The sequence below is a fragment of the Camponotus floridanus genome, unplaced genomic scaffold (genome assembly GCF_003227725.1).
Source record: "Camponotus floridanus strain SB8 unplaced genomic scaffold, Cflo_v7.5 scaffold49, whole genome shotgun sequence".
Lineage (NCBI taxonomy): Eukaryota > Metazoa > Arthropoda > Insecta > Hymenoptera > Formicidae > Camponotus > Camponotus floridanus.
In genome coordinates, this window is record NW_020229647.1 from 351868 (window position 1) to 367532 (window position 15665).

At 33.8% G+C, this 15665-nt stretch overlaps 1 protein-coding gene across 6 annotated transcripts in view; it reads right to left on the bottom strand.

Annotated features, from left to right (window-relative positions):
• The window catches only part of LOC105251501 (RNA-binding protein Musashi homolog Rbp6), a 591643-nt gene that overhangs the window by 13627 nt on the left and 562351 nt on the right, over positions 1-15665 (bottom strand). The window contains exon 12 of one of the 6 annotated variants that reach the window (XM_025412215.1): positions 2667-2738. The exons of the other annotated variants lie outside the window; for them this stretch is intronic. Within the exon in view, the coding sequence (XP_025268000.1) occupies positions 2667-2738 (72 nt within the window). The remainder of the gene's footprint in view (positions 1-2666; positions 2739-15665) is intronic. 6 annotated transcript variants of the gene reach the window in all.

Consider the following 15665-nt stretch of genomic DNA (forward strand, 5'->3'; position numbering starts at 1 on the left):
ACTGGTCGTGACTTCGCCTCGATTTTAACGAGAATCCTTTCCGTGGAACAGATCGGGAAAGGATCTAACAATTCTCTTGTCATGCGACGTAATGTACACATAAATTTCTCGTTTAACACGGGTTTCTTTTTTTAAAACAAACCTATAGACATCAGACTAAGTTCTAGTGAAAACTAATGTTAGACTCGAATACTCATACGGATAGTATAAAACGATAGAAATTTTGGATATAACTATGTACTATGAGCTAGGCAGTCATCCAACACCAGTACGAGATACGGGATTTAAATGTGTGTATATATTATACACACACACATTAGGAACCAAATATGGTTCTCATTACGATTACTTGTAGACTATTCTAAATACTATGAAGTAAAATACGAGATTTATTTATATATATATATATATATATGTATAGATATAGATTCCTAACTGATCAAAGAGAAATTATCTATATATCCATATTTTCATGCAGTAAATACGAGAATTTCATAATGTGCTGTAAAACATATCGAACTTTTCGTATTTACCGTATGAACATCCAGGCGTCCATCTCTAGCCTCTAATGGATTGAGCAATGTGCACCGATTCCATTTTTAGAACACAGAATTGCAATTCGCTGCTTGTTTATACGATAGATTATATATGCAGGATGCCCCGGGAAATGTGTATGGCAAACAGTATGGTATTATTCTATCGAATAACTCTATCAATATTCCGTTGAATAACTTGACACATATTTCAGAAAATAGCTTCGATACATATTTATGATATGCGTATGGATGACTCACGCGCATGAATACTATCAAATTTTATCAAAAATCCGTATATAAGTGTATTGTTAGCGAATTATGTTTCATATTTACGGTAATAATCTTGCGGTTTGTAACCGAAAAGCGATCTCAGAAAAAGAAATTTGAAAATCATAATTAAACATCTCCCCATGTTCAATTACCAGAATTATTTTGGGCAGTAGAATTATCGAAGAAGCGAATTAGGTTATAAAGATCAACTTCGTAGCGTGTTAAATAGCAATTAGAAAGGGCTTTAAAGCAGATTCGAAAACGTAGATACGGTGTAACAAATGTGCAGGGAACAAATCAACTCGAGATAGAGCTAAGAAAGTAATACAAACTTTTACTGCTGCAGCGAAATCGTACAAGGCTGCAACTTATATCGCTTCTTCGATATCTACTCTTCGTCAATCGAATTATCCGATTGAAGAGCTAATTATTCCCGTAATTAAATTGCAATGTAATAAAATAGCCCAGGCTGTTACAGTGAAATAACGCGGTTATTTTTTATAACGATTAGTCGGACAATCATATTAATTTATTTTAATCGCCTGTTCGTTGAAAGCATCGATTATCTGATTTCCAATTCAGTGAAAGTATAATGCTGATTTAAAAAAAAACAATATATATCATTTTACACAATTTATGCTCAATCTATACGCAAATTTATTTTAATATGATAGAATAAGTCTAGAATAATGAAATTAGGAAATTGTTAAGTGCCGTAAATTTTATATTAATTATAGGATCAACAAAGTTCTTTAACGTTAATATAAATATTTAAATAAAAAAAAAGAGAAAACTTATTAAAATTGCTGATTTTTACATTCAAGTTACACTAATATAAAAAGTGGAACAACGCGGGTATTTTAATGCAATAATTCTATTTCCGTTGCAAATACGAGCGAGTGCATTTTTCTTACGTGAATTGAGTGATTTTTAAAATTGCACGTCATAGAAAAGGCGGACGAGACGAATACAGATCGCGTAGGCGATACAATGAACAACGGATGCACAGCTAACATACGGTTCTCTGTTTCCTAAGCATTCCATAAGAATATATATACGTATAAAATATACATGTGTATATATCTGTATACAAAAAAATTCAATCCAATAATAAATACTATCGATGACAATACTTGAACTAATGGATACCTAAAGTAACTAGATAGTAACAGAGTGACAGATGTCTTATATGTCAATTAAAATCAAGTAATGTAAAATGTGTAAGAAAATGAGAGAATGTAGTGTATAAGAAGATATCAATTCGTATTTAATGTAAATAATTGATCTTAATTATTATGCATATATAAAGAAAAAATTATAATAGTTTCCATTTCACAAATTATTATTTTATGTCATCGATAAATAATAAACTCATAGTAATTTTAATATGAAAAGAATTTAAATTTTTTCGTTTTAATATTATAATGAAAAAAAATTTAAATATAACAATTATATAAATTGAAAAAACAACTAAAGTATTAAATATATATTCAGAAATACTTTTTATAATATTTTTATAATATTTTAATTTAAAATGTCAAGCTTTTCAATTAAAAGACATCAAATTTTTTCTCACAAATAAATATTTTTAAAATATAGAAAACCAAAACTAGCAAAACATAAAATATAGCTTTAAATTCGTCACCGATTTCATATAATTTAGAAAAAAAAATTTTGATTTACATATGATAATCTTAATTGGTGTTTGTTGTAAATTGAGTATGTAATATTTGTATAATGTGTGAATGTGGACATGGTATCTGGGTATGTACTACGTACTACGGATTACGGTTACCGTCAACACGAGCGAGAACACGAGAACTTGGTGGAACAACCTGGCACTTTGGGGTTGAAGCTTACCGGTGCAACCCCCGCTGGGGCTCACGGACACTCGGCCTACCCTTGGCCCCACTGCGCGGTACACAACCGCTCCTACCCAACAAGAGACATCACCGATCTTACATGATATAGAAATTTCTGTCAAACGCGCTAATTAAACATACGCGATAATTTTATCGTCTACCGATTGGATGACTTGGTGCTGAATTAATTTTCGTTTTGCGATTGTGAAGCTGTAAATATAAATAAATTCATAAATAAATTATGTATTGTTTCTATATAGATTTATTCACACTTTTTAGGACAAATATATAAAATGCACAACAATTACTTATGTATTTCTATATTTATATTTTTTTTGCTCTTTTATGAAAAATTCATATTTTGAAATTTCGGAGCTAATTATAAATAATATATAGAAATTTTACGAGGAAAATTATGTTAACAAATATATATTATCAAATATATACTGAAAAAGATTTATGTATATATTTAAAGAGAGAAGAGGTAAAAATTTACATTGCATCAATATATTGAGATTATTACTACTACATAAAGATATAATTGCTGTTGCAGTAATGCGTAGAATAAATAACATGAAAGAACAGCCTTTGCAAAATTAATATGATTGGTCAACGACATTAATTCAGCACCGTGCATTCTATACATATGACATTTCTAGATTAGCAGTGATTTACTATTTATACTTGTTTCATCCACGCGTTAATAAAGTTGTAATTTCTGTAATTCTCTATCGGCTAAGGCACGCGGTTCCTATAGATAAATTAAGTTTCTTTATAATTAAAAGCTCTCTTTATAAGCATCATTATATATGTATATATATATATACACATACATACATATACATATACGTATACATATACATATATATATATATTTATATATAAAATTTGAACTTTTAATTTCAAATTATGTTCAAGAGTATGGTGTATTCATGTCGGAACATCATTTCAAACATGAAATATATAGTATAGTATATACATAAATATAATTTCAATGCATAGTATACAAATAATAATTAATTTTCATGTTTTAAATCTTAAAAAAAGGATACATGCTTTCTTTATCAATCGTTTTTTTATAAAATGACGGATCAAATTGTACTGATCGTGTGAGGTGACACCTAGCTCATAGCAGAAATATGTTACATCACTATATCGTGCTGCAAGAAAGATAAATAAAATATTTTCTCAAGCCTCGATGAAAGGAGAGTTTGTTTAACTTCGTCTCTCTTCTATCGCTTCTTTCAGCACACAGTATCGAGAAAGTCTACTTTTTCGTTCATTGCGTGGTATTTTTTATTTGTTACAGACATTTATTATTTATAATCCTTAATCATTATAATAATAGAGCTTTAGAGAATCGTTATATGGCGGCGTTAATACGTATACGCGCGTGCGTGAGTGACTCACTCCGTCATTCAGTTCCAGAGCGATCTTTGACGGGCATTAAGTGTTACGTTATTGAGTACCCATTTACAAAACTTTCGTGATTGCAAGTTCTCTCTTCATCACCTTTTTTTACGCATCTTATCGTTGGTAGCTTAATAAATCGTCCGAGCCCTCATCGATCGCCTGATAAATTAATTACTTTCACGAGTGTGTTATTCTTAAGGCGCGTATAATAGCGCAAGCCGAGGAAAGGAGCAACGTCGGAAGCATGATTCTATACTGTACGAAATCTTACGCATTAAGAAAGAGTGGCGATTGTCGAATAAGACGATTTCGCGTGCAAGAAAACTTGAAGAGATTCTCTCAGCAAGTCGTAAAAATCTCATTTATACAATTTAACTTAAAAACATGTCTGCTTGAATTTAAAAAACATAAATATCTTAAGTATGCGATATTTTTTAGAATACGAAGAGATGATCATTAAATGCCAGGCATCATCAATCTATAAGTACCATGATAGAACTATATGCGACTTTAAATAATTTATTTGTTTTGCCCCTTTCATTATTTCCTCTTTATATTATATTAATGCATCTAAAATTGTTATGTTTATTTGATATAATTCTCTTTTCAAATTAAAAAATAATATAAAAATTATTTATAAATTAATTTGATAATTTAATAAAAAAGTATATTACACAAATTTATTACATATTAAATATTGATCATACAAATGTTACAATTTTTGATCATACAAAAATTACAATTTTTCACCATGGTACTTAGAGATTAATAAACACATTAGAGAAGTTCCTATTTACTCCGAAATCAAAATTAAATTTCTCCCATTTTTTTTGTTGCTAATCCCTAATTGACGTTTTAATTCAATCCCAAGCATAACCCGCGAGTCAATCGGCTTCAAAAATTACGCCATATATTGCTCTCACAAACGTTGTATTATCTTGGACGGTATGTTTCCTTATATTTTTTAAATGTAGTCCAATTGCTTTTTAATTTCATAATATTTTATTCCTAGTCATGTTCTTCAAGTAATCTTGCGTGGCATGCGGTTCGGCATCATCAGATCATCTCTGTGAGTGCAAATGGCATTGTGAGAGTCATTCTCGGGATCGGGTCAAAGTATTACTTTTATCCACGCGCGATCATAGTGATTTAACAACAATCTTACGAATAGCAACAATCGGACCATAGCTCGATAACGTTAACCGCGTCGTTCTGGGAATGTTCAAAAAAAATTTTGACACTTTTTTTATCTTTATGCGAGAGAATATATCACAATATTAGCGGCTGAAATGAAATTTGTCAAGTAAACAGAAGAATGCACTTACGAAATTGCGAAATTTTATTTCCAGAGGACGATGATGTTAACGCGAACGAACTATAGCCACGCATAAAAGTATCAATAATATTATTTAAGCATCCTGTCGTTAACAAATGTATAAGCTCAGGACATAAGTGTCTCCTCTTGGATTTGACTTACTCCTGCCACTCAATTGTCCCGCTCACAAACTCTCAAGCTTGCATTCGTATCGCGTTTAACGCTAAATGTAACTGCCTGACATTCAGAAGATAACTGTAGGTAACGTACATTATCTGTATATTAAGCAAACAAATCTCAAAGGCAACCACATCAAGGATTATCTAATTTTCAATTCCCAGAATAACATTAAATGCAAACTTAATAAGGAGTTTCAAGATACCGATATGTTCAACATTAAATAGCTATTAAATTTCCAATTCGTAATAATATTAGATGAATTTTTATATAAGTCAGAAATATCTCACAGTTAGGCAACTACATTTACGCTTAAACGCAGCATTAAACTAAAACGAGAATGCAAGCCTTTAACAATTTATGTTATCGGCGATTCGCTATAGTTTCAGCGAGACAATTTGCGGGAATGAGCGTAAATCTGGCTGCTCTCTTCGTGAATCTCCATAACGTCTTAGAGGGACGAGGACGGACAATTCGCTCGTCGCCTTTCTGTCTCTTTTCTATGCGCGCGAGACTTATCGTTAACATATATTTCGTACATATGTCTTTTTTTTTCTTCATTTTCTCGCCCTGCGATCCACACGGATGGTTCGTAGGATCTTCATTAATGACAAACTCGAGAACACACAACGGAATCCAAACTCGATCACAGCTCTCGAACGTATAATACGTTGCGGTACGGGTGGAATAATGCCAGAGGGATGCGGGCCAGCAAGGGGTGGGAAGGATGAAACTGAGAAAGCAAGGCGAAGGAATTAGCGCGACATTACCGCACTTGCGTCTCCTCTATTTACCGTTAATAAATCCGCGCTATAATTAATTAATCTTAATCTTCATTACGTTCGAAGGTAAATGTATGCGTGCAATGTGCAGGAACATGAAAGCACCGCGTCACTGCAATTTTCGCGTGCATTATAATCTATTCTTCTTCTTTTTAAAGATATCTTTAATATCTTTAAAAATTAATCTCCCTTATCTTTCGTATGCAAGCGTGCGCAATTTCGAATGTTATTTTAATTAAATAAAAAAATGTTTAAAAAACGCGAGAGAGCATAATTAATATGCAAGGGATTTTACTGTAAATCCTCGATTACATGACTGTTACTGTCGTATTAAATGTATTAAATCTATTTAATCGCGTTTCGTGTGTCGCTTCGTCCTTGCTTCCGGGGTTTCTTGATGCTTTATTGAGGGACGGAAATGCGGAACTTCGGAAAGGCCTGGAATGAGTTTAACGTGTAATAATAACAAGAAGCACAAAATGGCCAACGGTCCTTGTGCGGCTTATTTCGATGCTAATCTCTCCTACGAGGGTCGGTACTCTTTTTCTTACGTTTCACTTTCGCCTAACTCGACTTATGCCTTATTCTACATTTAGCAATATGTAACTTTTTTCTGGTTAAGAAATAGTCATGCGCCGCGACAACAGCACCTTGTTCGCGACGCACTTGAGCGATGCATTTTAATCCTCCCGTAATAATTTTACAATCGACAAATATATCGACAAATATGCTGACTATGGGGAGTGTTAAAGCGCGCAAATCATTTATTTTACATTCACTTTTTTTTCGATTTATTTCAGTTGATTCTTCTCCTTTATCATTACCTTAATAGAAATTTATATCACGATAAGCTATCTCTTAGTAAAAGTTTAATTTCCTGCTGCCAAGATATTTCTTGGAATATGAGAAAATTAATGATAAATATTCTTGTCCTTTCTCCCATTCGTACATTATTATATTTTAACTGAAAAAAAAAACATCTGCAAAGTTTGTTTAACATTTTTTTGATAAAGAATATATTCGTTAATACAGCAGAACATTCCGCATAATTGAACGCTCTGGAAATATTATTTGGAAAGAGAGGACTGCTTTAGAATAAAGTGTGTTATTGTTGTTCCATTTTGTTTGATATTAACAATCTAATTTGTATGCAATTCAACTTTACACGTTTATTGCAATTTTGCTAATTTTGCATCGTTACGAATCACGCGTACAATCCTTCGATCAATAATATCGATTATAATTATTAGTAGCGAATTTGGGAGTTATTATCAAATATTGATGTATAACTTTGGCGCACGTCGCTTCAACAAGGAGCCGTAATCGAAGCACTCGGAAACCTCTATATCGTTATATCTACGTATATATGTCCTACACTAAGTGTTTTTCGATTAAAGTGTTTAGCTTAGAGATTACATAGAACGTGGCTACATCTTGAATCGCTACGTGAGATCAACATCTACGTGAGAGAAACGCGTTAAGTTTAGAGTGAATGGAAAAGAATGATGTGGACCGGCGAAAGATAGGAGTACGGAAAGGGGATTGGAAGAGGGGCACTCTAAGGAAGCACGGGGTAAAACAGGTCGTGATATTTAATCGTTAATTTTCTACGTATAGCCATAATCTGACTTGCATTCTTATTATGGCTCATTAAAACTTCGCATTAAGACATCTACCTCGGATTATATCATCAATTTATTATTATCGCGTATTTTGTGCAAGTTTAATATATTTGCTATATCCCCTCCCCCTACACACGCACTGTGACGAAGGGGTAAGAATTATCTCGGCATGATTTCTGCGCTATCTACGTTTTCACCATAGGTGATAATTGTTGATGACAAGGCTACTTCACGACATTCTGACAATCTGTTATTGACAATCACTAATTCTATTTTTAAAACAGTTTAATGAAAACTTTGATTTATTATAATAATCACGTAAAAAGTATTAATTAAACTATCGTTATTTCAACATTCGTATTACATTTAATATTCGTAATTATTGAAATATTGTTTAATTTGACAATGTATCCGTTTGCATAGCTTTACGTTGATACATTTCATAGAAAGTGATTTTTTTAATATTCATTTAAATTTCATAATTTTATAATATTCATTTATATTTCATTTCAATTTCGCGATAGAAGTAGTCTTGTCATTGAGCATCACATAGATTCGGATGAACGCTCATCTTCATTCTCAGGCGCTTTTCAAATTAACGACGAAGGAATCTGTCTACTTCTACGCGAACGAGAAGAAGAAGACAAAGTGGAGGAATAGAAAGAGAGAGAATGTGGATAGCACTCGATTTCTATCGAAGAACCATTAAATCTTGCCGCTTGACTTCCATGTCTTTTTTTATTTTTTTCGCATGCCCTATTTTTTTCTCTCTCTTTCCTCTGCCTCGGCATTTACGCGTTTACCCGTTTCTTTCCTTGCCATTCCTTCATTCCTGTTTGCTTGAGAGTGAATGCTTTTGCAGGAGGGCGAGCACTTTTTCGCGCGAGATATTTCTGTCGAAGGTATTCGTGTATATCGATATGCGATGCGTATGTGCGTGCGTGTGTATGTGTATGTATGTGTGTATGTGTTCTTTTTTCATTTTAAAGTCTTGTGTTTGGCAGTACCTAATGGAATGGGGGTAGAGGCAGGCGACGCTTTGCTTGACGAAGGACCACAGAGTTTGCCAGCCATGCGTCTGTGAACATTTTTTAATTTCCGGTCAAGCGATTCACGTGAGAACAGATCTATTTCAAAATTCAGAATCGGCTTTCGATGGTTACCGGTAATAAAAATATTTGTTCGTTGCACACAATATCACACAGATACAGTCTCGGATTAACCTTTCGATGATAACTGCGATGACGTCTCATTCTAACATGACGTATAAGGTGACAAAATTTGGTTTATGTTAACAGCGAAGGGTTATTCCAAGCGACAAAATTATCATAGGCGATTTTAAGAGGAATTATTCATTATGAGATAGTTCCAACTTTTAACATATAGCGGTAAATAATAACATAAAAAAATTAAATTAAATATTAATCTCATGGGTTTTAAAATACATAAAAATGTGTGTTAGTTCACGCAAATGTTATTTTTATATAGTGATTTTCTCATTTCAAAAATGAGTATGGTAACAGACAAATTTTCTATTTTATTTCACACAAATATTCTGAGCATTACAGCTATGAAAATAATGTTCAATTTTATCAAGTGGTTGCAAAAATCGGAATATATGTACGCGCCAAAATGTCGGTTCGATATATATGTTGAATTATAAATTTGTCACATTCGCGCGTTGAATCGATTAGAATGATATCGGAGAAAAATTTGCATCGAAATTGAGATGTTACATTTGAAAGTTTCAAGATGCAAACTTTTTGTTTATCATATAATGAACGCAATATTTATCGAGCCAGATGTAGCGTTGTGTCTATTGCATTTGCAAATGTTGCGAAATCCAATGGTTCTAGTGACGAACAATAAAGATTGGCCCGACGAATAGCGCCGCGTATTATATTAATCGTAGCAATTCCATATTTATCACCGATAAATGATCGCTATACATCGTACAAATAAATGAGATTCCATTAATAATTCACAAAACAATTCGTATTTCAACAAATATGAGCAACATTAATTTACATCACCCGCTCCGTATATATTATCTCCGCGCTTTGTATACATATATATTTATATTTATTTATATCGTTTTTTATATATATATCTCATGTATACATAATAATATTTGCGATGTGAATAAATGACTGTACAATTGCGCGTATTTACAAGATGTTGCCGAAAGCATGGAGAATGAAATATAATAAATTTAACAAAAAATGCGATTTGCTTGAGAAGAAAAAGAAGAGAAGAATTAAAAGATGTTGCCGCATATACTGTTTGACGGAAAAATATATTATTTCCAAAAATATACAAAATTAACGTGAAAGAGAAAAAATAATAAAATCCAGTTTCCTCGATTATTTTAAATGTATATTTATATTTACTCAATTATATGCGCGGTCTATAAAAAATAAAATCACAAAACCTTTACAAAATATTCATAATTACATTTGCGAAAGAAAAAAATATATATTTATATAAAATGTAAAATAATTACGTTATCGATTAATTTATCGATAAAATATTAGCGGGAGAGCATTTAACGATATTATGCTACTTTAATATCATATATTTCTGAAATGTATCTTCCTCTAAAAGGTTCGATTTGTTCCTAGTGAAACATGGATACTTTTCAAAAATGCAGGACCTTACATCAGTTCCGACACTTTCTTGAAGTTTCCTCGGATGTACGTAGACTTTCGTGACCCAGTGCATTTCCGGAGCGAAATTTCTCGAGCGCTTTTGTGTGCGCGCTCTCGTGCACGCGCGCACATGTTTGTACGCAACTCGTTGCGAGGGCGAGTTTGCATTTGTGTTCCCGGACGCGAGCAGGTGCCGCCGTATATACTGCATGTGTCTCTCGCATGACGGCGATATCGTAAATCTCCCGAAACGGCACGCGTTATATATAAGCTTCGGATATTTGGGATTCTTAGCGCGGAGTTGAGGTTTTCCTTAAACTATAACGTATTACCTTAGCCTTGCCTCGTGGAACGATATGTACAACACGGGGAGTTTATATGTATATATTTATATATATGTATGTATATATATGATACAGCGAGAGATACACGATCCATAGAAAATATATCTCTCGTCGGTGCGAATGTAAGAGGAGAGAGCAATTCGCGCCCGATATTGCGCGGTCGAAAAGGCTCGGCATTAATCTTACATTCCATAAAATCATTTCGACCACTCTAGCAATATATTTTTTTTTTCGTGTAAAGTTCTTGTGTTTGCGATATTCAAAATTTATGCAGCAAATTTATTCAGTAAATTGGATTAAAGTTAAATAACAGTAAGATTAAAATATAATATTATTTATACCTATTATTACTGTATTCGCAATCGGTATTTTCTCTTGTCGTTTTATTCTGTTAAATGCCCTTATAATTAGCATTGCTGGACATGCTCGCGGATGCTGATACAAAATATTAGGAAGGAAAGATGACAAGATGATTGTATATTAAAGAATTTTTCTTGATGTGAAGATATTTCCAGAAAATAAATGCACACACTACGTAAATTTATATTTAAATATAACGCATATCTATTTTCTTCTCGCTATTTCCTGTCAGCTACACCTCTATACGTTGTAAACTGTAATCATTGCATCGGATCTGTAACTTTTTTCGTACTCGTTAAGATTTTAGACAAACCAAATCAATTCGCGCGCATCCGCAAAGAAACTGCAGTATCGCTCGCAAGAATAATTGAAATTCAAATCATTCCCTCCCTCTTACTCTCTTCCAGGTTCGCTAGGTTTTATTTCCGGCGATATCTACTCGCGGCTTGAATTCGCCAATGGAAGCGAGTCGGGTGTTCGCGTTAGACAAAGACCGAAACGACGGAAGGGAGAGAGCGGAAAGTGTACGAGAGTTATGTGCATTGCCCGTCGATGGAACGAAACAAAGGCTAGAAGCGCAAAAACGGAAATAAAAGCGGAGGAAAAAAAAAAAGAAAAATCTGTCATACGATGAAACGTAATGACGCTCTCTCCAAAGTAACGCAAGAGTCGAGGTTGTCGTGGAATTAATATTACGTGAGTATTGAAGCAATCATGCAATATTACCCATACGTCGCGTTGCGATGTTCTTAGAGTAGTTTATATAGTATCGATTGGAGCAAAAATAAGAAAGATTGGCAGATAAACGCAGATTATAAAGAGAGATTTGGTGCATTGGAGATATAGATGCATATATATATAAACATCTTTATTTTTAAAATTGTGTATAATCTAAAGAATTTTAAAAGAGTAGATAAAATTATAAAATGCAATTTTAAAATGATCTATGATGCATGAGAAAATATTTTAATGAAAACGCAGCGTGTCCGCGAGTATATTTCATCATTAACCTTTAAATTCTAAAGAAACAGATAATTATCTTAGATCTTTTGTTATATTAAAACAATTGCAGATAAAAGGAAATTTATTAATTTATATGTTAATTTATACAATATAATTTTCAAATTAAATGGTAACAATTATTGAAAAGATAATGATTAAGTATAAAAAAGGACACAATTAACCATTTGTAATAAAGAAGATATTCTATTGCTTAATGCATATTATTCGAAATTTAAGAACGAAACCAAGTTGCATTTTAAAAAGAACGGGAAAAGAAGGAAGGAGATACACAAGCGCAAAGAATCGGAAGGAGGTCGCGATTGTTGCAAGTTAGTAGAAACGCACGACGGCAGGTTGAGGCACCACAATAACCCCCCGTGTTCATCTCCCTTACCCTTTCCCCCTTCTCCATCCACTGGTATGGTAACGGTAACCGACGATTTATTGCGTGGCGCAACGAGCGCGCACGGTAACACGTTACGGTAATGACTGTGAAATACGACGGTGCGCCTCTGCTACCACCCCCTTCTACCCGCGCAACCCTTCCGCTTCGCCGCAGCTGCCCGGCCACCCCCTGGCTCTGAAAGGACTGAGTTTCGATTCGCGTGTATGTACGCGAATCGCGAGCGTGTAAAACTCTCGTTTCTCTTTTCTCTCCTTCTCGTTCTTTCTCTCTCGTTCTCTAATCGAATCAAGTACGAATAGAAATATTCCGCGTTTAGAGGAATGTTTTCGGAGGAGTGTAATCGATTGTCCTGGCACCCGATATCGCTATCTCAAGTACCCGTTGCTATACTAGGGGTAATAAATAATAAATAACGCGACGCGCGATGTGAATTGAAGCGCACTTGAAAATGATATAAACTACAGTTGCAATGAAACTGAGTTAAATGTAGTAGCTCTGTAAATTATTGTCGGATACGTTAGTGTTCATTGAAATCGAAATCTCGCGAAATAATTCAATATAATTATAATTAATATAAAACATCGAAGGATAAATAGGAACAAATTTTGATACATTTTCTTAGAAAAGTCTTTCAACTGTCAAATATCTATTCTCTGTTATATAGTACTTACAGTAAACGTCTCGTAATATTTATGCTCCTCTCTGCTGTCCTTTGTAGTAGTTTAAATTTTCATTCACAGATCTTCTTCGGTTAAAGATTGATAACTGACTGAATAAAGCTGTAGGCCGTAGCCTTAACCTAAAGTGACCTCCCCCCAGTTATACTATTTGTTTACAATGACTCACCGACCCGAACACTGGAGCGAGAGTTATATTGTAAATATACTACGTGTTACACGCCTATAAGGAGGCCTGAAATTTTATTCACTTCACTTTCAATCTTTAGAGAACAAGGATATGTGTAAAGATTAAAACTCTACTACGGAGCATATACTTTGATACGGAAAACGACAAATAATATGAGAGATATACTGTAAGTACTTTACAACATGAGCTGTTTGACGGTGTTAATTTTGATATTATTCTGCTTTTTTAGAAATCTAGGAATTAGATTTATTTTATAAAAACAATATTTTGATTCTTATAATGAAAGGATAACGTTTTAACGATGGACGGCAATGTATGATTGCTTAACATATAACATTTGAAGCGATTATTATCATTAAACGTTATCAAAAAACGTCATTAACATGTAAAGTTATGTATTATCTAAACCAGATAAGTCCAATAGATAATCTTCCATTGTCCGTCTACAAAAACGCGTATTGAAGCAAAAATTGGGATGGTTTTAATTGACAATAATGAGTTTTAAATCCCTATTCATTCTCGTTTATCGACCGTAACCTACTCTACAAATGGCGCGCTGTTCATACAATCGGACATGTTGAAAGGAAGAGCAATAAAAACAAGAATCTGAAAGAACAATCGCATTGATAACACATTGACGTCAATCGAACAATAAATGGATAACAAATATTCTCGTTAACAGCGCACGCGCCAGTTTTATCCTTTATGAGATTGTCCTCTTTCCTCCCTCCGATATTCTACTATTCGTATAATCCAACCCGGACAGAATCGTATGAACTCAAATCGGCTCTTGTACAAGAAAATTGATCCTCGTATGATAGATTCGTTACGCGTCGAGAAAGAGCGATGAGGAGGAGAGAAGAGCTCGATATTCTCGCAAAGTCCGCGCACGCAGACGAAGGGTAAACCGACAAAAAGAAAAGGAGATGTCCTTTCGAGCTCCTCTGAAAAACCGACTGATGTTCAATGAGGCGTCTAGGACTACCGTCCTTCTTCGAGCAGGGAAGAGAAGAGAAGCTCGTTATATCGCGTTTGCATTCTAAGAGGAAATCGTCGTTGCCGTCGTCGTTACGTTGTCTACTCAAGCGGCGTTATCCCGGGAAAAATATGGAGACGTTGCAGCTCGTTATTTTCTCGTAAAAAACGGGTCACACGGTTTAAAAAAGATTCGGCCTTTTACCATCCGTCTCGCGACCGAACCGAGAGAATCTAACAAATCAAGTTATTTTAGCGCGTATCAGAGAACGACAGGTTGATACGTTTGCGAGAAATTGCTCCTCATAGTCTCCTTCTCTCCTCCCTGTCTCTCTTTTTCGATGTTCCTCAATTCGTACGAAGATTGAGCGTCTTGCTCTTTTCTAATTTTCATCTTTTTACGCGATCTCCGTCATTTCCTATGATCATTCCTCGAGAATGATTCCGCGGAGTAGCCCTGCAGCGATCTAATAGAAGGGAGAGAGAGGATTAATTTCAGATTCTGAAATTATCAACCTCTTGTGTCTCTGATCATTCTCTCTTTTTTCGAAATTTTATTAATTTAAAATTTCATTAAATTATTTCGTGATACAGCTGTTATCCCTTTCGTCTCGTTTTTATTAGTTTGATGATCAAATACATCGAAAATGTTGATGATTCGTAATAATCACCGCAAGAAAATAAGAAATTGAATCGAAATTTATTAAACATCGAGAGATGTTTAATGTATCGGACAAACTGCGAAAACGATGCTTCTCGTTTATCGCGTTTATTCAATTTTTTTCATTGCGCCGAGATATCAATGTTTATCGGAATTATTTATCAATAGAGAAATAGTAATAATAGTTTGCAACAACGTGAAATTTGTGTATGAGAAACTGATTGTTTTCTATGTTACATATTATATAGAAATAAATTCATAATCGACTAATTTTATGCTCATTGATAATGTTTCACGTAAACATTATCTTCTTTAGTCAATTAACTTGTGAACGGCAGTATAGTTTCGGATACGTAATTGAGACACGCCGATCTCACGTCAATATTTAACAAATAAACTACTGACGGAAACTACTTTGCTTTCAG